The sequence below is a fragment of the Gossypium arboreum genome, chromosome 4, assembly GCF_025698485.1.
Source record: "Gossypium arboreum isolate Shixiya-1 chromosome 4, ASM2569848v2, whole genome shotgun sequence".
In the NCBI taxonomy this organism is placed as follows: Eukaryota; Viridiplantae; Streptophyta; class Magnoliopsida; order Malvales; family Malvaceae; genus Gossypium; species Gossypium arboreum.
In genome coordinates this window covers 2025511-2050285 of record NC_069073.1, presented here as the reverse complement: position 1 = coordinate 2050285, position 24775 = coordinate 2025511, and the positions used below count along the sequence as shown (strand labels likewise).

General features: G+C 28.9%; 2 protein-coding genes across 2 annotated transcripts; one reads left to right on the top strand and one right to left on the bottom strand.

The window, feature by feature from the left end:
• The first annotated feature begins 11023 nt into the window (after positions 1-11023).
• Positions 11024-13008, top strand: LOC108459350 (peroxidase P7-like). The gene is made up of 4 exons (XM_017758709.2): positions 11024-11320; positions 11635-11826; positions 11961-12126; positions 12334-13008. Exons 1-4 carry the CDS (start codon positions 11078-11080, stop codon positions 12723-12725), a joined length of 993 nt encoding a protein of 330 aa, XP_017614198.1. The 5' UTR covers positions 11024-11077; the 3' UTR covers positions 12726-13008.
• An 8098-nt stretch (positions 13009-21106) lies between these two features.
• On the bottom strand, positions 21107-22369 carry LOC108459646 (LOB domain-containing protein 15-like). The gene is made up of 3 exons (XM_017759049.2): positions 22225-22369; positions 21682-21937; positions 21107-21581 (listed from the first exon to the last, which is right to left on the bottom strand). The coding sequence occupies exons 1-3, from the start codon at positions 22236-22238 to the stop codon at positions 21198-21200; spliced, it is 654 nt and encodes a 217-aa protein (XP_017614538.1). The 5' UTR covers positions 22239-22369; the 3' UTR covers positions 21107-21197.
• Between the last annotated feature and the right edge of the window lie 2406 nt (positions 22370-24775).

The following is a 24775-nucleotide window of genomic DNA, read 5'->3' as shown; positions in this document are numbered from 1 at the left end:
TAAGCATGCTTTATGTTACTGTTAAACTGAACACTTAATAAGCATGACTTTTTCTACTGAATTGATCTGTTATAAGCATATTATTTTCTACCGTAATTTTCTATTAAAAGCATAATTAAATGTTACCATAGTGATCTGTTTGAGCTTGCCATATTGCATTGCATGGGGTGGGATGATTTGAACGGAGGAAGTAGTTGGCAGTTCATCTACTTGAGTAGTGGTTTATCCACAACGTATTCTAGTCGGTAGTCATCTACTCGACCAGTGGTTTATTCACAATGTATTTGCATCTTTTATCTGCAAAAATGGACGGTTCATCCACAAATATTCTAGTTGGCAGCCATCTGCTCGACTAGTGGTTTATCTACAACGTATTAATAGCTTTTATCTTCATAGACGAATGGTGTATCCACCAATATATTTATCATTAGCAGTTTATCTACAATGATATGTGGTTTATCCACAATATGGTGTGAAGGTAGAGGAGTTCTGGGAAACTCTTAACTATGGTGTGTAGAGTGGTAGGACCTTTCTACTGTTAAACCGAACTTGCATTGCATTCATAAGTAATTACATAACTATGAACATTGAAATATTATGTTGATTAGTTGTTCTAAATTAGTGGTATTTTGTATTGCTATTAATTGGGATTTATTCTATGAGTTGATATTCTGCATGACTTGTCTACTGTTTGCACTGGTTCCCGTGACGAAACTCACATTGAGCTTTATAGCTCACTCCCCTTTTTATTTCCATCTTTACAGATAACTCGCCAGGCTAGGATGCGGTCGCAGCATACAAAGGGCTCAGATACGTTTTATTTTTTTGAAAGTATTATTAGGCTTATTTTATAATTTATGTTATTTCGGAACCATACTGTTTTACTTATTTTGTGGCATGGGACTCACATTTAGGGTTTATTTAGCATGCATGACATTTAACTTAATTTAAGATATGCAATTTAATTATCTATGCATGAAATATAATTTTCATCAAAACTAAGTTAAAAATCACTTTTCCGTTGCTAAGTTTATAAATAAATTTTGAAAGAATAAATAAATTAACTAATTTTAAAAATAATAACCGTTACAAGAAAAATGTTACAATTAATTGGTTTTTTTTGTTAACTCGGGTGTTTTTTTATGAAAACTTGTCAAGTTTTCTTTTAAAATAAACAAATGTTTTAAAATGATTGTAGCGACGTAAAATTTTTAGTTTCGCTTGGTTGCTAATTGTGGCGATTTATTAAACATTTGAAAACCAACTTTCGATTTTATTAACAAAGGGAGTCGCCACCGATCCTTTTTATAGGTGTGATCGGTCACCTAATAAAATTATTTTTAAAATAAAAAGAAGGCCAAATTTAGGTTTACGTGAAAGTCCAGAGAAAAATTGGGGTTCGGGAGTCGGTTACGCGCGAGGAAGGTATTAGCACCCTCGCGACGCCCAAAATTGGTATCTCATAAACATGTGTTGACTTGATTTTCAAAAATACGAGTTCAATATAAGATTTAATCGTGATCCAATTGAAAAGGCGAGAACTTTCATTTTTTGATTTTTGAGAAGGATATACCGATTTAACACGAGCCGACAAATTCCATCCAACATAGCGATGAGATTCGATGACTTAATATTAAATCGGTACATTGCCTTGATTATTGAGATTAATTAGAAAACAAGAACACAATTTTTGTTGTAATGCAAGGCAAAGCTGATATGGAATAAAATGAATAACTGACATAACCAGAAATATATTGAAGCAAAATAATAATCGCGGCAATAATCTCAAAAAAACAATAATCATGCATGCTATATTAAAAATAATAATAGTATTAAACTAAAACATTATAAATATATATATGTATATATGAACATATATTAGCAGTGATAATAATAGTAATAATAAAAAGATGTGTATATATATATACCAACTAATACATAATTAAAAAATAAGTGAAAATAATAGTTATAATAATGAATGTAATAATATACGAAAATAATACTATATGTAAAATGTATATACAAGAATAATGAAATATGTGTCAATAAGATCGTATAAAAATATATAACTAAAATATTAAAGTATATACATAATATGTATAAAAACGTAGTATGGTGTTGGAAATATATACATGGGATAATATGGAAATATGTACATAGTATAATGTTAAGAATACATACTGATATAGAGTTAAAATATATATATACATAAGACAATATACGAGATCAAATGTAATACAAGATTCAAATATGCACGCACACAAAAATACAATACTAAAAAATACATATATGTAATATAAAAAAATGCATAATATAATGTTTAAATATTTACATAAACCTATACACACAAAAAAAACTACTAATAATGATACTACATAAGTATATACATAAATATACTAAATTTATATACTTATTATAGATATATACATAAATGATGAAACATATACTGATATTCGCATAGTAAGGATAAAATATATACGTAAGATAATATGAAAAAAGAGAACATATATGCACATATATATATACATATTATGGTATTTAACAACATATACATGAAACAAGAAAAGAAATATATTAACAAATAATATAAAGATATATATATATATATATATATAAAATAACATAGAAATATATGAATAGTACAATATTTACAAATATATGAAAATAATATAATGAGATATACGGAAATAGTACTATATACACATAAATATATACACATGTATAGTGAAATATATACATACTAATATTGATAACAAATATAGTAGGAATAAAATAATAAAATAATATATACTGATGTGTATAAAACGTATATACATATAATAGCATGTACATAACATAATACAAAATATATACACGAGAGGTTATAAGAAAATATAACTAATAATATTGAAAATACACATACATACATATATATATATAATATAAATTTTATATGTAATACACTATATGCGTATATTACAAACACATACATATATAATATTATACATTAAGACATATGATAAATACATTTAATATAACAAATATAAATATTGTAACTAATAAATAACAGAAAATGAAAACAAATAAATTAGAAATAAAGCAGTAAATTAACCAAAGAGGCTAAATTGAACTTAAAACAACATTTTGGGGAAAAATTCGAAATAAATAGCAGGAAAGGACCAAAGTGTCACGCGCACATAACTTGGGAGGACTAAAACAGAAAATATTCCCTTTCACCAAAATGCTGCGCAGTACGGAGGGACTAAATCGAACAGCATGCAAAATTATGGGGCCAAATCGAAAATGAGAAAACTTGATTGTAAAACCACAGAAAAGCGGAAGGCTAAAAGCGCAATTAGCCCTTCCGCTATAAAAAACACGCGGATCCTGTTGGAGCGGGTCGGTCGACCGACCGGCCTAAAACGGCTGCTTTTAATTTTAAAGGGGGACCAAAACGGTGCGCTATACTGCTTTAATTTTAGGGGGGACCAAACGGTGCGTTTTGGTCCCTATAAAAGCCAAATTTTTTTAAAAAAATTCATTTGTAACAGCTGAAGAAGAAAAAAAGAAAAAAGAAGAGAGAAGGGAGAAAAGAGAGAGGGGAGAAAGGAGAGAGGGATTCCGGCCAGGGGGTCACCAGCCGATCGTCGGCCGTCGTCCGTCGCCGGCGCCCGAAAAGGTAAAATTTTCTCTTTTTTTTTTTGCTTTTTATTTACGCTTTTAAAATTGTTATGTTTATTTATACTTTTGTATTTACAAATGTACAAGGAGTAAATTCGAGAGTAAAAAAAGAGATAAAAATAAAAATATTCACCTTAAGGTTTTGATGTTGGTATTTGGTTGCTGGCTCAATCTTATTTTCTGTATTCCCTCTTATATATTTCCGATCGGTTTGTGCTTGTATTGTTTCTGTTCTTTCTTTTGAATATTCGAAAAAAAATCCTCGTTACATTCGTTTTTTAGTATTAAGCCCCCCTATTACATTGATTCTCTTTCGGCTTTATAGCCGATTACATGTGATTTCCACTGCTCTCTGCTTGTTTTGCTTTTGCTTTGCATGTTTCTCCGTTCTTTTCCTGTCTTCTTTTGTTTATTTGCAGGTGTGGAGGTGCAAGTGATGGGAGTGTCAAATAGTATGGGCAGTGCCTGGTCTCGGGCAGAGGAGGAAGTGGTTTGGCACTGCGCGTGAAATGAGTGGTCGCAAGACATGGTATCATGCCTGTAAACCCTAGGTTTCGGCTTTCCAAATTTTTTTAGGGTCTTGGGCCTACCGGGCTTCACAGTTTTGGGCTGGTGTTGGGTTTTAAGTATTTTGGGCCTATATTGGGCTGTTGTAATAGATTTGTAATGGTTTATTTATTTATTGGGTTTTGGGCTGTTGGGGTTATTGGGGTGAAGGGTTGAGGTTTAAGAGTGGGCAAAATTGGGCTATAACAATGATTATTTCATAAACTCCAATCGTATTAGGTCATCTTGGTGGCCGATATAATCTCCCAAATTTGAATCTAAATCCAACATCTAGACTGGGTCGAAAAGGTTACAAAACTTAATAAATTTATGATATTTGAAATAAAAAAAATAACACAAGCATGAAAATTACATTTCGAAATACGTTAATTTATTTTTATAATCTATAAAGAATAGCTGATATAGCTAAAAATCAGCTCAATTCAATGTTGAATTAAATTTTTATAGATAGTTAAAATAGATTTACATTAATAAATTTGAACTCTGTGATTGGAACAATGTCTTAACCAGTCTCTTACGCTTTTGACCTTTCTCTTTATTATATAATATATATATAAATAAATAGAAATTTATTAAAAAATTAAAAATCAAGTCTAAGCACATTTTTATTGGCATAATGACTTATTTAGTTCTCTAACTTTAAAAAAATATTTTAGTCATCTATTTAATTGGCTAGAATTTGAGGATAGTCATTGTATTTATCAAATTGTGTGAATTTAGTCTCTCTATTTTTATTTTCTCAAAATTAGTCTCTCTACTTTTCGATTTGATCATTTTAGTCCCTCCGTTAGCAATTAATTAATTTTAAAAATAAAATAATTTTAAATTATTATTTTTACAATTTTTAAACTTTTTAACAAAATAATTTTAATATTTTTTTATTTTTAATAATTTATATATTTCTAATTTTAAAATTTTAAAATTAATTAATTGCTAACGTGACTTTCACATGATAATCCACATGAATGGCCATGTTAACAAAGTTAATAGATGTTATTTTTTCCATTTATTTTAGGGTGATTTGATAAACAATACAAATTTAAGAGTTAAAAGAGACAAAATTAAATGAAAAACTAAAATAATTTTTTATAGAATTGAAAAGACAAATAAATCATTATGTTTTCTTTTCCTTTCTAGACTCAATTTTAGGCTAACTTTGCTCAATTTGAAAATCTGAATTCACTATTCAATTAATATTAAATAATTAACTTTTTTAATGATTAAATTTAAATAAAATTTAATTAATAAATAATTATTCCAATCTGTTTAACTTGAAATACAAAATAATTAATCTTAAGTTGACCCAAACGAATGAACCCTTAAATAAATCTACTGGACGGCATCCAAATTAACATGGGTTATATAAATTTGTCATCCTCATGAGTCATGGCCTAGAAGAAGGATTGGAAAAGTCAAGTTCAATATTGTAAAGAGTAGTAGGTTACCTAATATTCAAAACCCAACCCATTTAAAATGGGTCTCTTTAATTATTTTAAAATTCATTTTAATTCAGCTTGATTGAATCTTTAATTCGATTAATATGAATATTGTTATTAATACAAGAGGATATAAGTTCGACTGCGTTGAAGTGTATTATCCTCCTATTTATGAGTTGGGAAGAGACTTATATGTCTAATTCTAGGTATTATCTACAAAAAAATATATATAATTAAAATATATAATGAGATTATTCAAAAAAATTATCTTAGATTTTATAATTGGTTAAAATATATCAAAAGTTTATGTATTCTTTGAAGATTTAGAATTTAGCTTGTGTATTTTTATATTTAAGAATTTAATCTTTTATTTTTTATATTTTAAAATTTAGGCTCAACTGTTAATATTGTTAAATTCAAATTCATTATAATGTCAATTTTTAATTATAAAATTATTAAATAAATATATTTTTATTTCAAAATATTATATTAACAAACTTAATAAAAATAAATTTAACAATATTAACTGTTAAACTTAAATTTTAAAAATATGGAGAATAAATTAAGAAACCAAAGTCCTCAGAGAAGTATGTATAATTCCAGGCATGGCACGTGAAAATTTTGGAATTTTGTGTCAAGATTTAACTATTTTCTTGTGGTTGTTGATAAACATGTAAATTGTAAAGCAACAGGTCAGCTCTATTTTGTCTACAGGCTTCTTAGATTTTACTATAAAGAAATAGACGTGTTTCACTAAAATATATGTGTGGGAACTGCCCACCACTAGTTAAATGATAATTTTTGGGTAGATTTAAAATTTATGTGTACAATTTTTTCCTTTATTATTACAATGTAAATATTTATATATATTAAAAATATTCTTGTGAAATTTAATTAATTAATAAATTTATGAAAATTATTACTTTTATGGGATTATACGTTGAAGATATTTTCTATATTCATAAATTCTTTTCTTTTTAAACACATCTTTTTAGTTTTAGATATTACAACTATATTAGAATTTTACTAACGTTGCCATAATAATTTTTACGACATATCCTTAGTTAAGTGAGATGTCCGATTAACTTGTTTTACCTATAAAATAGAGTTCTTTTTGCCAATTCATATTTCACAATCGTTGCTGCTCCATTGTTGACTTGTTTACTTGCTTTATCATTTTTCATAGAAACTTTAAATCTAAGTATCTTTCTCTTTCTTTTGTTTGATTTTCGTATACTAGTCCATGATAGAGTTGTTTGCTGAGATTGTGGGTTCTCTTAGTCGGGTTTACTTTCTTGTTTTGCATTTATAACTATAAAATTGATTCGCCTATATCGAGTAATAAAGTTTGAATGTACCACAACTGAGGAGGAGATGCTTTGTGCTCTACATTTGAGGGGCGTTCAATTTTCTGTTCACCAAGGAACTCATCATATTATTGAATTCTAAGTAGTGTGAACAATGACTGGTGACCTTTGAGACCCATGGATCAACTAGCCCCAATAATAATGGGTAGATTAGTTGAGCCCAAATATTTTTTTGAAGAAGCATAGGGTGAAGTCTCTTGCTACTATCATAATAGATCCCTTGGGTGGATTTGCTAGAACGAGTGAGGGTATGGAGTTAGATGCACCTTATTACGACGTTCCTGTTACATATCCTATTAGCGAGGTGGCGAAAATTATTTGTCTTAAAATAAAATGAGTCACAATGAAAATTTATTAAAGTCAAACAATAATATTAAAATAATAACAAGTGACCAAAATAAAAACGGTTTATCATTTTCCTCAATGATAAGACATTGATGTCCAAGATTCCTATAAGTGCTTTGACCAAGGAAAAGTACATATATTCACAGGCATAAAGCAACGTGTAACTAGAAAACTTAGCAAAAGTTTATTGCCAATCTAAATTAATCAAAGCCATCAATGTAAAAGGAATCAGTACTGTTTTGAAATATTAGAAAGATTTCATTATCTTAATTTCTCTGTCTACAATCTAAATTAATCTCACTGTGTATAGTAAATATTATAGATTTAGGAAAGCTGTTTCAGCCTAACATTAAAGAATACTTGAATGATTCAATAGCATACACCAGCTCTGATCCTTTCTCCATTTCTTTTTCCTTTTGACAAAATGAAAGCTGGTAATAGAAAAATAATTTATTTCTATTAAGATTTGTATATTTTTCTGAATTCTGATCATTATCTATTCTTTTTTGGCATAATGTTTAGAATTATCTATAGTTCCTTTTCAACCCATAAATTGGAGGATAATGCGCTTCAGTGCACTTGAACCCATATCCTCCTATATTGGTAACAATGCTCATAACAGTCAAGTTAAAACCCAATTAGTAAGTTTTGCATCTTAAACTTGATAAAATGCTACAACTAATTAAAGTGATTATATCGTTTCTCTAAATTAAAGGTGTGGTTTGATTTTGTTTCTAATTTATTTACTTAAACCACAATAAACGCTCATGAATACTATTAATTATTACTACTATTTAGGGACAAAAATTTAAGGTTTCAAAATTAAAGGAAATCGATTCAACTAATCCATATCAAATCATCTAATCCCTCTAATCGAAATGATGCTAGAACCAATTTCTGATCCTATTGATTTGAACACTTAATCTAATCCGATTTAAACAAAATTGAAAAATTATGAATTCCAATCCTTTAATGCTATGGGTTTACTCATATATTCTAATTAACAAATGATTTCAAATTTCAAATTCAACACCAAATATAAAAATGATTTCTTTTGACAAAATATAAAAGGTAGTAAAGCTATTAGAATTTTTAAGTTTAAATACATTATTTAATTCTGGTTTGGGACATAGTTGAATCTGAACTCTCAAATTAGTTCATATATAACTCTATAAAATTCAATTTTTGAATTTTATATTATTATTGGATAAACTTTAAAGAGATGTGTACAATTTAGTCAATGGTAGACTTTAAGATGGCCCAATGATTATATTGATTTACATAATTCATTGTATATGATGTAATTTTGGTGTATATAACGAAAGTGATCCACTGGTTATAATCAAGAACTTAAGAGCTAAGCCATGCAAATGTAGATTTTCTTTCCAAGTAATAATCATGAAGATGAAATTCCACATTACCCATGAATTGGCAGACATTCTGGTAAACCAACTTTTCCTTTTTGATAAAATTGTAAACCAAAACTTTTGACATCTTTGACAATTGGCACCGACACTAATTAAAGAGAAAAATGATAACAACTCAAGGCTTTAATATAACCAGGCTTTTACTTAGCCTTAATTTAGATAAACAAAATTAAATCTCGATTGAATTTTAATTTGATTAGTACGGGCATTATTGTTAATGTAGAAAGATGTTGGTTCAAGTGCGTTGAAGCGTCTTATTTTTCTATTTATGGGTTGAAGAAAGATTATAAATAATTGTAAGCATTGTGTCAAAAAATATGAATTAATTTGTATAATCATTTTTATTGTGCTTATTTATTATAATTGTTATTTTTATTCATGCGTGTAATTCATGAAAAAAATAGAAAATAAAAGAAATATTTTAAATACAATAAATAATTTTGAGTGTTTTTATTTTAGTCAAAAATAAATTTTACAATTTTGTTTTAGTCACTGAAAAAATAGTTTTATAAATCTTAATCTAGATAAAAATTAAGAATTAAAGTAAAAAAACAATAGATATTAAAATAATATATTAAAAATTTGTCAAATTGGGTTCAATGACTCTGTAGGTCCAACCTGTACAGGTAGAATCTGGGACAATTTTTTTTTTTTTTTTGAATTGGACTGGAAAAAAATATTCTTTTATTCAATTTTAATTATAAAACTAATATAAAAGTATTTTTCTTATTATTTTATTATATCTATATTATTATTTAAGCACTTGATTGAGTAGGTACCACGAATCAATTTGGAACTAATTCGTGAGAAAATTATGAAAATATTCTTTCGTAATTAAAATAAGTTATATTATTCGAGTTACTTTAGTTTTTTATTTAAAATAATAAAAATGTGCATATGTAGAAATTTTAACCCGCACTCAATTGCATTGATAAAATTTTAAATTTACCACTCAACCAAATATTTATTTTAATTTTTTATATATTTTAATTTTATTATGCATTTTATTACCTCCAATTGTATATATTAATAATATTATTGATTGAGATGATGTTACAAATTAACTCGACACCAACTTAGAATTAGTGAAAACACTGACAACATCATGATATACGAGTGTATTTATTAAATATTCTCAATCTGATGCATTCATGTGTTTAAATTTCGTTTTACTTACAATTTAATTTATTTTTATTTTAATATTGTACATATTTCATGTGTTATTATTAATTAGTTTCAAATCATACATTTCATTATCTATTGTATGTTATTTTTAATATTGTATGTTATTATAATGTGATTGATTGGTGTCACTCATTAGACTGGTCATAACCCAATTGTAAATCTGTAAAAGAAATTCACTACTCGTACAAAGAAAAGATTTATTTTGGGGATAATTATACTTTTTTATATTTTGATAAATCAATCAATGGGTATTTCTATATTTTTATTTTAATAAAAAAAGTACATACACATAACGAGAATAATGAGATTTGAACCAAAATCATCGCAATTTTCAATATTATCTCAACTTTACCATTTCAACCCAGATACATTTGATTTTTATATCAATATTTTTATAAACTTGTTACATAAACTTTTGTACCATAATCTAATTATATATTAATAGTGGATCCTAACACAGTCATTTTACAAAGCAACAAATATTTTTTTTATATTTTTGTGAATCAAGAATAATACATAAGATTTCTTAGGTTATGGACCTGAAACTATTAATATGAAACATTTAAGCTTAAGACATTATCATCTTCACAATTTCTATTTCAGGTAAATCATAAAATGTGCTGAAATATTTTGATTTAAGCAAAAAATTGGAAAAAATTTTCAAACTTTGGATTTAGTTTGCTTGTTGTTGAAGAGAAGTTGCGGTCATTAATCACAAGTGTGGACCAAATCATAAAAGATTTATCGTAATTGAAGTGATCTGAATTGGGAAGCCTAGAAATTTAGCTACCGGTAACACTGTCCCCTCATTAACGAATAGATGTAAAACACATAACCAATTCGTTAGTGAGTGTCAAACAAATACGCGTCTTCATCTTTACTTTTTCTTATCATATTAATATGAACACAAATTAAACAGAATATCCTACTTGAGAACGTAAAAGTAAAAATGCCATGCAGATTTGAAGAGTCTACGTGTTAGGTAACCTGTCGAGAATGGTAGCTTTGATTAGGGTGGAGAAATATGTGTATATAAAGGCATGAGTTTGGCACAGTTAGTTTCCAAGCCAAAGACATTTTCAGTTGTTGCATGTATATGTTGGGTAATACTAAAATGGGTTCAGCTTCTAGTTTTTCCAAGTTTTGTTTGACATTGCTTCTCCTTGTGGTTGTATTGGGGAGCACCAATGCTCAACTTTCAACCAATTTTTACTCAAAATCATGCCCCAAGTTGCTGTCAACTGTGAAATCTACTGTCACCTCTGCTATTAACAAAGAGGCCCGAATGGGTGCTTCTCTGCTTCGATTGTTCTTCCACGACTGCTTTGTCAATGTAATTCTTCTTCTTCTTCTTCTTCTAAATGATGCGTAGGATGGTAAAGTTAGAATTTTCTAATGAATTTCAAACTCATCCTCTGCATTTTACTAGTAATAATGATTTAGGAAAATGGCCTCTTTATTTGACTTCTGTCGAAAAGGACATCAACCAAAAACAAAAAGAAAAGAAACCGACAAAGTTGACCATATTATGATGCCTTATGATGCCTTATGATGCCTAACTTAGTGACTTTAACTTTGTTCTATTTCATGGTAACTACTAAGTATGTGCCTTGATTTATCATGTTGTTAATAAGAGTTTCATGATAGGGTTGTGACGGATCAGTGCTACTCGACGACACATCTTCCTTCACCGGAGAGAAAAATGCTATCCCGAATCGGAACTCGGCTCGCGGATTCGATGTTGTTGATAACATCAAGTCAGCTGTTGAGAATGTTTGCCCTGGTGTAGTTTCTTGTGCTGATATCTTGGCCATTACTGCTAGAGACTCTGTTGAAATTGTAAGTCCTAAACATATATACATGCATGCATATATGCGCATATTTAAGCAACTTGGTGAGATTTTCAAATAAGCAAGTAATTGAAAGAATACCTTTATTTTTTTTTTTAATTTTTAGTTATTATTTATTTGTAGTTGGGAGGTCCCAAATGGGCTGTGAAACTTGGAAGAAGAGATGCAAGAAGTGCTAGCCAGTCTGCGGCTAATAATGGCATTCCTGCACCAACTTCGAACTTGAACCAACTCACTTCCAGGTTCAATGCTCTTGGACTTTCCACCAGGGACTTGGTTGCTTTATCTGGTTTGTTCTCTGTCCTACCATTACACTTGTTTGTTTGGTTCTGACATTTCAATTTTCTTTTGAAGTATCTATATCTAATATCCGTGTTGGACTCACATGTAAACACATGACCCTTTAAGAAACATATATGAACACACCAGTATCTGACTAACATGAATTCTAAAAATTGGAATTCGATCCTGACAGCCTCAAGTGTAAATTGTGCAGGGGCACACACAATTGGACAAGCGAGATGCACGTCATTCAGGGCCCGCATATACAATGAGAGCAACATTGACGCTTCCTTCGCTCAAACAAGGCAAAGAAACTGCCCAAGAACAACAGGCTCAGGGGACAACAATTTGGCACCTCTTGATATCCAAACTCCAACATCTTTTGACAACAACTACTTCAAGAACCTAGTCAGTCGAAGAGGACTTCTCCACTCTGATCAACAGTTGTTCAATGGTGGTTCCACGGATTCCATCGTTCGCGGTTACGGTAACAGCCCAAGCTCCTTCAATTCGGATTTTGTTTCTGCCATGATCAAGATGGGAGACATTAGTCCCCTCACTGGATCACGTGGCGAGATCAGGAAGAACTGCAGAAGGGTGAACTAATTTGTGGGGTTCTTCATGTGCATTTGCCTATAGAAACTAAACTATAAGAAAATAAAAGCAGTGGAAATTTTGTTTCCTTAAATGGTTGTTTGTTTGTATCAGTAGTTAAGATTATGAAGTAGGAGTTGTGTGTTTTTGATGTTTAATTTCTTCCAAATTGTTCAAGGGCTTAGGTCATGTTGCTGAGAAAGTAATAGTATGAGAAGTATTCCTATTTCTCTCAGTACTATTGTGGTGTGGATACTCCAATTATCAAATCTTATTTATGCAGCTTTTAATCCAAGCCCATTCTCACTAAATGCAGATCACGACCCATAATTAACCCGCTCAAATTGGATTAAGCTAGAATGAACCAAGCCTAGCAACTATATTATCAAGTGCTGTGTTTACTTACTTATTTTTCAAATTTCACTATATGTTACGAATTAAAAGAAAAATAGCAAGAAATATAGAGAAAGAAAACACTACGGAGAAAATATATATAGTAAATTTTTTGGGGATTTTAGAGAATTGAACGTGAGTGCTAATACTTGTGGTTAAACTATTTTATCAATTTACTTTTAAATTTATAGTTGATCTTAAATGTATCGGATATAACATAAAAGATTTGGAACGATAGTTTTAAGTAAATTAAGCAGTGCCAGAATCAGTGCCAACAATTTTAGATATTGATGAAGAACAACAATAAACACACTATATGTTCATGTAGTTCGGTTTCCCTATGTCTATAGGGTTTTACCTAGAGGAATAATTCACTAGCACCTCATACAATAAATGATTACAAACTTGAATACTTGTCAAATTAAAATCTCACTTTTATATCTAAGATTTTCTAATTTCTAAAAGGATTTTCTTTTCTAATTTCTAATTTATTTTAAGATGATGTATATGTAAGGAATTACTCACATATAGTTTCAGTATTCTTAATTGACCCATACACTAAAATTTATATATGGGATTAATCTTTATGTTGACTCGCAACTGAACTTAAAATTCATATTTAATTAAAACAGTTAAAATAAAATTAATTTGGCATAATAAATTATTTCGCCTCCAAATTTATAAAAAGTTATTTTAGTCTTCCATTTAATTTTTCATCTCTTTTAATTATTGAATTTGTATTGTTTGTCAAATCACCCAAAAATATATAGAAAAGTTAACCTCTATAAACTTTATAGACATGGAATTCATGTGGAAGTCCAAGTGTACGTCAAGTTAGAAATTAAATAATTTTAAAAAATAAAAAGACTTTTAAATATTTTTTATACATTTTAATGATTTTAAAATATTTAATGCTTTTTTTTTGAAGTTTTGTATTTAAAAATTATTTAATTGCTAATGTGGTGGCATTCATGTGGCGATCCATATGTATGTCACATCAGTAAAGTTAACAACTGTTAAATTTTTATCTATTTTTAGGGTGATTTGACAAACAATACAAGTTAAAGGGCTAAAAAAAGCAAAAAATTAAATGGAGGGCTAAAATAACTTTTTTTATAAAATTTAAAGGTTAAATAAATCATTATACCATTTTATTTTCATAAATAATCAAATATTAATATTACTATAATCTAAAGATAAAAATTATAAAATAAAATCCCCAGCAAAAGGGGGGGGGGATAAATCTAGTTAGGCTTAAAACCATCTTGTAATTTCTCAAAATGTCCCCAAAATTCAAGATTTAATAGATTGAATAACACACTTAAAATATTTAGTACTAGATTCTTACTGCGCATCATGGGCAGAATTAGCCAAAACTGCCAATTTTTTTAAAAGATATTGAGAGGATAAGCCAATTTTTGGTATTTTTACCAGAATAAGTTAATTTTGGAGAGAAAATGTGAAAACACGTCTATCTGGAAGATATTTTATTTGACTTTGTAGGAAGACGTGCCTAACACGTTTTCACCTTCTCTCCTCGATCGGATTTAGGGTTTTTAAGGTTTTGTTAGAGTTTTATTGGGTTTAGGATTTTTAGAGTGGTAAATGGATTTTAGGATTTTGTTAAGGTTTTTAAGGGTATAGGGTTGATTTTTGGGTTGTAGGCTTTAAGGTTGGAAATAATGGGAGGCCGATTTTTTTGTGTTTGTGTTTGAGGTAGACATTGTGTAATAGCCTGAATTTCAACGATGTCGAAAATAGTGGTCGAGACCATCAAATCCGACAAATGAACTTGTAGATTATATTATTTAATATTTACGAGCCAAATGTAGTTTTTAAAAGATTTTTGGAATAGTAAATTGTGTTTTATAAAGATTTATTTGGTCAAGAAGTTGAGAAAAAGAGGTATCGAGATCTCGATGTTATAAACCGAGCTATAAATATTTTTATAAATATTTATGGAATGTCAATAAGGTAGTATTAAAATTTCGTTAGAAAATTTTGACGTTTGGGAGGTCAATTAAATAAAAGGGATTAAATTGGAAAATGTGTAAAAGTTGCTAAAAGGACTAAATAGCTCAATTGTCAAATGAGGAAGGACCTAAAGTGAAAATAAGCCCAAAGGAGATATTTTGGGCGGCAATAGCTGAGAAAAATCAGTAAATGGGTGAAATAAGGGCAAAATTGGAAAATTGCCAAAATTTGCTAAATAAAAATGGAACTAAATTGGAATATCTAGAATTCTCTAAATTTCTCTTCATATTCATAAGCTGAAAAACAGCCATGGAAGGGGGTTCAAGCTGGTTTTCAAGCTCTAGCTTCATGTAAGTTTAATTCTTGCTTTCTCCTTGAAATTTCTATGTTTTTGGAATTTTACAATTGGGTCCAACTTACTATTTCATTAGTTTTTGATTCCATGGCTAATTTTTAAATTTTTTATGGATGAGTGCTGAAATAATATGATGAATAATCATAGAATTGAAGCTTTAATTTTGGTATATGATGATTTTATCAAGTAAAATTGATGGAAAATTCATTTTAGAACCTAATTAAGAAAGAGTTTGGAATTAATGTCTAATGCTAAAGTTTTGATTTTTAGGGGTTATGAAGAAGTTTAAAATGATAGACTAAAGTATTAATTGAGAAAAATTTGCTCAATTGAGGGGTTAATTGAGCAAGGACTGAATTGTATAAACTGTGAAATTTGGGGCAAAATGGAAATCAACATTTTTCATTAAAACTGTTTTGGACAGCAGCAGTAGTGTAACTTTGAAAAATCACCAAAAATTGTATAAATCGAATTAGAGGATGAATAAAATATGAAATTAAAGCTTATTGAGTCTAGTTTCTTATAAAATAAATTATGTAAGCAATGGAATTGTGAATCATGAGATATAATAAATTTTATGAGACAAGGTCAGAATGATTTCGGGTTCCCCTGTTTTGACTTTGGAAAATCATAAAAAATTGGATAAAAATAATTACGGGCTTAAATTTATATGTTTAGAATCCTTAATGAGCCTATTTTCCATAGAAACAAACGAAAACATCATTTGAATCTTGTACGAGGATATAATTAATTTTTCGTGAAGAAGAGTCGGAACTGTTAGATAGTAGAACAGGGGTAAATTTAAAGAATAAACTGTACTTGTTGGCTAAACAAAAAATTCTGAAAATTTTATGGTAAGAAGATATATGAGTCTAGTTTCAGGAAAAATTATCAGATATTAATTTGGAGTTATATAGCTCCCGATATAAATAATTTAGTGACTATGACACAGATGGACAGCTTGAATATTCATAAAAGTAAATAATAAAGATTATAGATAATGTTACTTACAAGTGTGTTATATACATTAAGGATGTGGAATGGATAGGAGGAGGAGGAAAATATATATGAATATCCAGCTAGCATGGCTAATTTGCATGTTTTAGGCTTAAGGACTGAATTGAATAAAAGTAAAACTTCAGGGGGTAATTTTGTAAAAATGTCAAAAATGACCAAATTGAAGGAAATGATTTTTTTATTATCTAAATTAATAAATTGAATGAAATTTTCAATTTAAGATCGGGTGAAAATTGGGGAAATGGTAAATTACCAAAATGCCCCTTAATCTTGATATTTCTGCAATTTCGCTAATTAAGTTCGTGTAACTTGAATTATATTCTTAAATGCTTGAAATGCATGTTTTTATATGAATATGATTTGAATGTTCATTATATGGAAATTTATGAAACATTGATATATTTGAAAAAAAAAAAGGGAAAAAAATCACGGTTGAATGGAAGGAAAATTCGATGGATCTCTGAAAAGGAATTGACGGTAAAAAGGATCTAGCCCAGACAGGTGATCCTATCCTAATATAGCCCTCCCGAAGAATATGTGGAAAATGGATTTAGCCCGGACGGGTAATCCGAATTAGGGTCTGAATTTAGCTTTGGACTGTAATTTAGATCCAAGCTTATTAGAGTAATTGTCGCTGCGAGGATTTAGCCCGACCGTAATCCCGACAATACTCTATGAGTTTATATTACTGATTTAGCCTGGACCGGTAATCCCACCGTAAGGATGAGGTTCAGCGAGTGTGCTCTCGATATGGAATGTGTAAGACCATGGTTGAAAGATACCATGGCAACTCGATATGAATGTGTAAGACCATGGTTGAAAGATACCATGGCAACGTGATATGGAATGTGTAAGACCATGGTTGAAAGATACCATGGCAACCTGATATGAAATGTGTAAGACCATGGTTGAAAGATACCATGGCAACCTGACATGAAATGAGTAAGACCATGGTTGAAAAATACCATGGCAACATGACGGGAAAATGAATAAGACCATGGTTGAAAGATACCATGGCAACATGACAGAAAATGAGTAAAACCATAGTTGAAAGATACTATGACATCGTGTCGAAGATAAATAAGACCGAGGAAGAGAAACGCCAAGATATCTATTGAACAATCGATATTCAGGTAATATGTATAAGATGGAATGGTTATATGAAATGGTTGTGTGAAATGTTTACAGGAATTGGTCATATGGAAATATATGTACATAATAGTTGAATGAAATAATTAAGAAGATAGATAAATGAAATAAGTATGGGTACATGGAATTTAATTTATGTTAATTTTAATACGAACTATTACCGAAATAAATATATACAAGATATAAGGAAATGAAATATTGACATAACGAAATGAATGATATATGCTTATGAAGAAACAGTAAGAGAGTAATATATTTTGTGACATGTACATATATAATTATCTTTGATATGTTGATACAAGGAAATTATGTAAGTTGAGACTATTATTAAATTCAAGTGTGATATGTTGAGAAAATAGGTATATCAATGTTGAATTTATATGAAATATGTGCAAGTATACTAACAATGTTGTTGTTTGACGCTTAGACAAGTGCCAAGCTATTGATCGAATGGTAACATGTTTAATTATAAGGAGCATTGAAATGGTAAGTACTTAGATGGAAATATAATTTAAGATTTTGCAAAAATTTTTATGTTCTCGATTTTATTCAAGTTGGTTTCTAATGTATGTTTTGGACTTCGAAAGCCCAACAGAGAGACGTTATGATTATTTCAAAATATGAATAATAAATGACTCAAAATTATCTGAAAATATTCAGTAAACTCCGGTAATGCCTCGTACCCTATTCCAGCAATGAATACGGGTAGGAGGTGTTACACATTGTGAAAACTCAAAAGTATGCGACAGTGCTGGGAAAACTATGCATTTCTGTTGTCGTGTTGAGATAGAACCATTGCCTTAGAAGCCCATTGCATTGCAAATCAGGCTTCGAGTTCGCAGTGCTTATACGATTACGGGTTGTAGTATATCAAAGGGCTCCTAGTTGACAGATGTTAATATGGGGTCACGGTTTGGAGTATAACTTGGGAGTCCACTTGACAATGGTTATGCGGTCAGAGGTTCAAGTTCCACCTCACCAGAAGAGGATGGTCTGTAAACCCGATACATAAGTTTGAGATGATAATTGTAGGGAAAAACTTAGGAGCTTTCCAGTATAACCAACTTATTTTTTTTCTCCATCTCCACCAAAAGCAGAATCTATAACCTCCTTATTACCAGAACCAGTGATAGAGTTAGATACAATAGCACTGTCAAGAGAAGAATTACTATTAAAAATTTCTAATTAAATCTCTAAGTAAATAAGTTTTACTATATACATAATCATTATTATCATCCACAAAATTTCTAATTAAATTGTATTTATTTCAATTACCATGAATTTTAAACAATTTTCTTTTTAGTAATAAATTTTTAAATTGTAATAAAATAAAATAATAATAAAATTACACAACTTTAATTTCTTTGAAGTCATAACTTTAAAATTATAAATAATAAACACTATTAAAAATTTAAACAAATATTATAGTTGAAACATTTTTAATAATTTTTATTTCAAATTAAGTTTATTAATTAAATAAAATTACAAAAAAGGAAATCCCTAGAGGAAGGAGGTAATTATAGCTAGACTTAAAACCATCTTGCAACTTTTAAAATGTCCCAAAAATTTCAAGATTTAATAATGTGAATAACACCCTTAAAATATTCAGCATTTGGAAAAATATAACAACAATTAATCATCCATTAGAGGGAAAAGAAAGAGTAGTAAGAAAAGTGTTATAATAGATGTCGATAATGACAATTGGATGATTGTACGTAAAATTAGAAAAATAAGAATATATAAATTTTACGTGGAAATCCTTTCGGGTAAAAATCACGGACAGAAGAGAAAAAATTGACCAATGTTGAAAAATGAATGATACAAGAGGCGTTTCGACTAAATCTATTTAAAGATTGAAAACTCTTTTTCTAATCAATGTCAAATAGAATAAATGTAATCCTATACAGATTCTACTTGTGCGGCATGGTCTCTTTATTCAAACCTTCGGCGCTTTACTTTTCGCTCTCACAGATCCACTTATTTTACCAATATATTTTATTTTTTTAACAAATGATAAAATTCGATTAACATAACTCTAACATAAAACAAACTATTTATTGAAGAAAGATATATTATTTACATGCTTTATCTCTTAGAAATCTCTTTTAATTAACCTATATGGGGATGGTCACGTGTACCTTTTGTCTCCCTTTCCAACATGAGGTAACTATAAATCCTTCAATGGCACAGAATAGCATGTGCTCACACTCTGCCTTTTCACGTGCAATCACTTCATATTTTGCTCTAAAATTCCCCCAATACACAATCAAATACTCAACTATATCATCTACCATCTTTACTTCACAAAACCAAATAATTCTCACTTCTTTTTAATTGTGAGTGCTACTTGATTTATTTCTAGGGTAAAAATTCTCATTTTCCTAGTGTTTTCTCCTCAACAAAGAAAGAAAACTAAAGTAAAAGCTTATCTAACATTAAGCATTTTATTTTAAAGTGAACATATATAATGCATTCTATGAGTCTCAAAAAAAGAAAAAAGAAAAGGAGAAGCCTATACATATATATATCTTTTTATCTCTTTAGTATCTCAAATCATAAGGTAATGTTTAGGAACTAAAATTTCAAAATTTGAATTTAGATTTTAAAAATAATGTAAGTCGAGTAGAAAACTATTTAGAAATGTACTATTTAGTAATGATTTTGAAATTCTTAAAATATTTTTGAATTTGACAATCCATGTTTTATACTTTTCTAATGTCTATTATATCTTTTTTTTTAATGTATCCACTGGAGTAAACCCAGTGACTAATTATCCGCGTTCTGTAAACCCATTAATAAGTTAGACGTTGACAATAAATTTTAAAACTGCTCCATACCCAAAGCAAGAATCATACCCTTAACCATCGGTTAAGGTAGGATAATCTTAACTAATTTTACTGTAATATATGCGTTTAATTCTTACCATTTATATCCAAAATTTTAAATCCAAATTCTCAAATTCATTAAATTTAGAATCGAATGAGGTTAAATCGGTTCAACACCTACAATACTCAAATATGGGAGCTTACATAGCCAACTTTAAGAATGCGAAACATATGTAAGGGTTTGACAAACAAAAATTCTAGTGATTTTCATATTGTTACGGCTCCGACATTAGTAAATTCCTTGAAATACTACCGCAACAATACGCTCTTGACACCCCCAACTACGACACAGCAATAAAATCTGTGATCGCCAATTTAAAACTATATGCATGTCAATAAGGAAAAGTTCATTTAATTCTCCATTTCCAATATGGTTGTAACCACATTATTGATTGAGGAAAACAGTAAAGTGAAGTGAAAAATAAGAAATTTAATGATACATGATAAGAAAACAATATGTACAAGAAAGAAACACATCAACCAACCATTATAGGTAAAGGCGTATATAAATGGACTACAATTGTGGAGCAAGCTAGAGTGAGTAATATTTGAGTGACTAATTTTTTCTTTTGGTTTTTCTTTTTTTTTTTAAAAAAAAGAAGAAGAAGAAGAAGAAGCGATTAAAACAGGATCTTTCGTCTCTTTCTTTCTTTCGTTTTATTCCATATTAATTGTTTTATAATATAGAAAAATAAACTATAAATATAATAATTATCCAAAGTAGGAAACATTTTCATTAGAAATGGTGGTATAGTCTGCAGCAGTGGTAAGTTGGGTATACATGGAAGATGTGGAGGTAGAAGTAGTAGGAAGAGGAGGAGGAGGAGGAGGTTGCGGTGGTGGTGGTGGTGCTGCAACTGAAACAGCCCCAGAAGAGAGCAAGGCTACAAGGGAAGAGGGTATAAAGTTAGCTTCCCTATACTTATATTTCAATATCTCAGCCCTTACTGCATGTACTTCAGCTTGTAAAGATTGAACTTGGTGTTGCAAAGCTGAAATTGCACCCATGCAGCCATAAACAGGATCTCTAAGCCTCACGTTAGCCTCATAAACAAGACTGTTTGCCGCGTCAGCTCTTTGGCTCTCCGGTACCTCCTGAGATATTACCCCCATGAAAGGCATCACAAACAATTAAATCAAAACTGGAATTGATTCAATAATAGCTTTGCTTTGAAGGGATTAGAGTTTTGGTTACCATTAGCATCTTGGAGACATTGCTAGCGCCAAAGACTTTGTGAACGGAAGCAAACTTTTGGGGTTCATGGGGAGAGAAATATGGTGAAAAAGGGCATTCTTGAGCACACCTCCGCCTCAACAGTTTGCAGGCTGCACATGGTGTTATGGTATTTAGGGTTCCTGGAGGACTCAATATATGTCTTCTTCCCATTTGCTGATGACATGACACACCTCCCTCTCTCTTGATCTGCTTGCCTAATTCATCAAATCTCTCTCTAAAATATATATGGAATAAAAAAAAAAAATTAATTACTTTATATATATACATACCAATAAATGTATATACTTAAATATTAATCATAAGAGATTAAAATAGGGTTTAAATTGTGACTTCAACATCATGATTATTTCTTATGATTTATCTTTCGTCACTGTTGATATTAGGGAAAAATAAGCTGAAAAAGTAGAAGGAAGAAAATGAAGACGTAAGTTATAGGTATGTGTATATGTCTAAGCTCTAATGATTAAACAGAGAAATAGAAATAAGATTTCTACTTCTTACCTTTCTCTGGACATTCAAGCATGCTCTCAAGTATGGAGGAAAATATTTTCTGAGAGAAACAAAGATGAAGGCGAAGAGAAAAGAAGCAAGAAAAAGAAAATGAGAGAAAGGGGGCAAAGAATGCTTAAAAGGCAAGATATACATGTTGTCCATTGTTTATCTATAGAATGGAATATAAAATAAGATTTATGTTACAATCTAAAGTTTGAGAATCTAAATCAATTCAACTCAATTTTGTTGTCTTCATTTTATTTTTTTTTAACATGATGTACGAGGATTCATTTAATTTAATTTGTTGATCCACAAAAAACTAGAAAATGCTACTTTTATGGAAATTTATAGTTAATTTTTTTAGAAATGTACATTATTAAGTGATTATATTATATAAAACCATAATAAGAAGAAATAGACATGTTGCAATCTCTTTTCAACAAGTTCATGATCAAAGTTGGTGGGATCTAAATAAACGTACCAAAGAACTACCAGTATCAGCACATTTAGTCATGTGATGAGCAACACCATTAAAAATAATACTAGTCAGACCAATACAAAATACAAATAAATTTTATATTTATATTTTATAATTAAAATTTCAAATAAACACAATTTTATTATCAAAAGAGTAATACGAGTCAAACTGATACAAAATACAACGCACCTTGTAGACAAATTAATTAATTTGATGTGTTTATTAGATTAAAAAATATAAAAATATGATATATATATATATATATATAAATATATATAATTGAATATAAATACATCAATTACGAGATTTAATGGAAGTGAGTTGACTGTTGGTATATTAAAACTATTTCAGTATTTTAAATTAGCTTTGCTCATGTGGTCTTTGGATAGTTGAATTTATTTTATGAATTTCTCATAATTTAAAAATATTAAACTTTTAGGGTTCAATTTCAAATTCTGTAAACGAACAAATAATAAAAATAAAATTTTTATAAATATTTAATTAAGAAATGATTAGTGGTGTATATATTTATACAATATTAGCTGTATATTAAATATAATCCTCATTGTTCAAAAATAATAACTTTCATTTAAAAAAAAGAAAAGAAATAAGCAAGTGGATTTAATTGCAAATTTGAAAACTTTTACAAATGTTTCGTTAACAATATAAATACAAATAAAGACAAGCTATGAAAAGATATGTTGTGTAATAAGTGAATTTGGTTTCTCGATTTCAAAAAAAAATCTTTTTACTTTATCGTTACACTTTTTTTTAACAATTTCACTATAGGTTCTGATTATATCTATCTGTATTTTTTGACATAATGCCTAAAACTATTAATAGTCTTTCCTCAACCCATACATAGGAGGATAATGCGCTTCAGTGCACTCAAACTTACGTCTTTCTGCATTGGCAACAACGCCCATGCCAATTGAGTTAAGACTCAATTTAGGGGTGTGGGTAGGGGATTGGTAGGGGCCTCGATCCCCCTAGAATGAAAAATTTCCATTTAGACCCTTTAAAATTTTTAAAATTTTAAATTAATAAAGATAAAATTACACTTTAACCCCCTAAAATGGTAAAAAAATTAATTTAAGCCTTTAAAATTATAAATATATAGATTATTAAAATGATAAAACTATATTTTTACTATTGTAAAAATTACAATTTAATTTTACCTCATTAAAATAAAATTCTGACTTTGCCCTTCTCGACACTTTATCATTACATTTAATAATTTTAATTACTATAAAGTTTAATTAATTTAGTGGTTTACTTTGGTAAAGACAATAAAATATGTCAATTGAAATATATAGTTTTAATCTTAATTAACTCCCAAAATTAGTGAATATAATTTTAATATCTGGGAAATAGTTTCGAAAATGAAATTTTAATAATCAGAATTGCCGTGTACTACCCGCAATTTGTTGTTTAAAGAAGGCCAAGGATTTTCCATATAAGCAGACCTGGTGATAGTGTAATTAATATTTTAAAATATATAGTATACATCAATATATTTTATTTATATATATATTAAATAATAACAAATTTTAATATTTTAAGTATGTAAATTTGAATTTTTTGAGGAAAGTAAAATTAAAATTAAACTATTTTTTATAAATTATATAAAAATGAGATAAATTGAAATACAATAACATTTTATATATACATATATGTAAATATTGATCCAAAACATCTCGAATAGATCATATAATATTTAAAAATTGATCCTTTAAAATATATATCATGTAGTAATAAAATAATGTTAAAATTTAAATTTAAATTTACATTTAAAAATAATAATAAGAGAAAAAAATCAAATAGACCCCTAATATTGTATGTTGTTAAACAAATACACCCATTAAACTTTCTTTTTATAGTATAAGCTAAAGCTTAGATAATTAAATTATCAAATATGCACATGAAGCATTCTTTTTCTTGTTTACATTCCTTAATTAATTTCAACATGGAAGCTTTAATTTGTTGACTTACACCATCTTATATCTTAATTAATATTTTGAATTGAGCCAAGTTGAGTTGAGATTAATTTTTATGTCTAAACTCGACTCTTGAATAGGATTA

Excerpts from the sequence above, each read along its gene's own strand:
- LOC108459350 (XM_017758709.2), top strand. The coding sequence starts at position 11,078 with ATGTATATGTTGGGTAATACTAAAATGGGTTCAGCTTCTAGTTTTTCC. Across the intron at positions 11,827-11,960 it reads CTAGAGACTCTGTTGAAATT|TTGGGAGGTCCCAAATGGGC; the intron begins GTAAGTCCTAAA and ends ATTTATTTGTAG. Across the intron at positions 12,127-12,333 it reads GGACTTGGTTGCTTTATCTG|GGGCACACACAATTGGACAA; the intron begins GTTTGTTCTCTG and ends TAAATTGTGCAG.
- LOC108459646 (XM_017759049.2), bottom strand. Across the intron at positions 21,582-21,681 it reads ATGTCTCCAAGATGCTAATG|GAGGTACCGGAGAGCCAAAG; the intron begins GTAACCAAAACT and ends GTAATATCTCAG.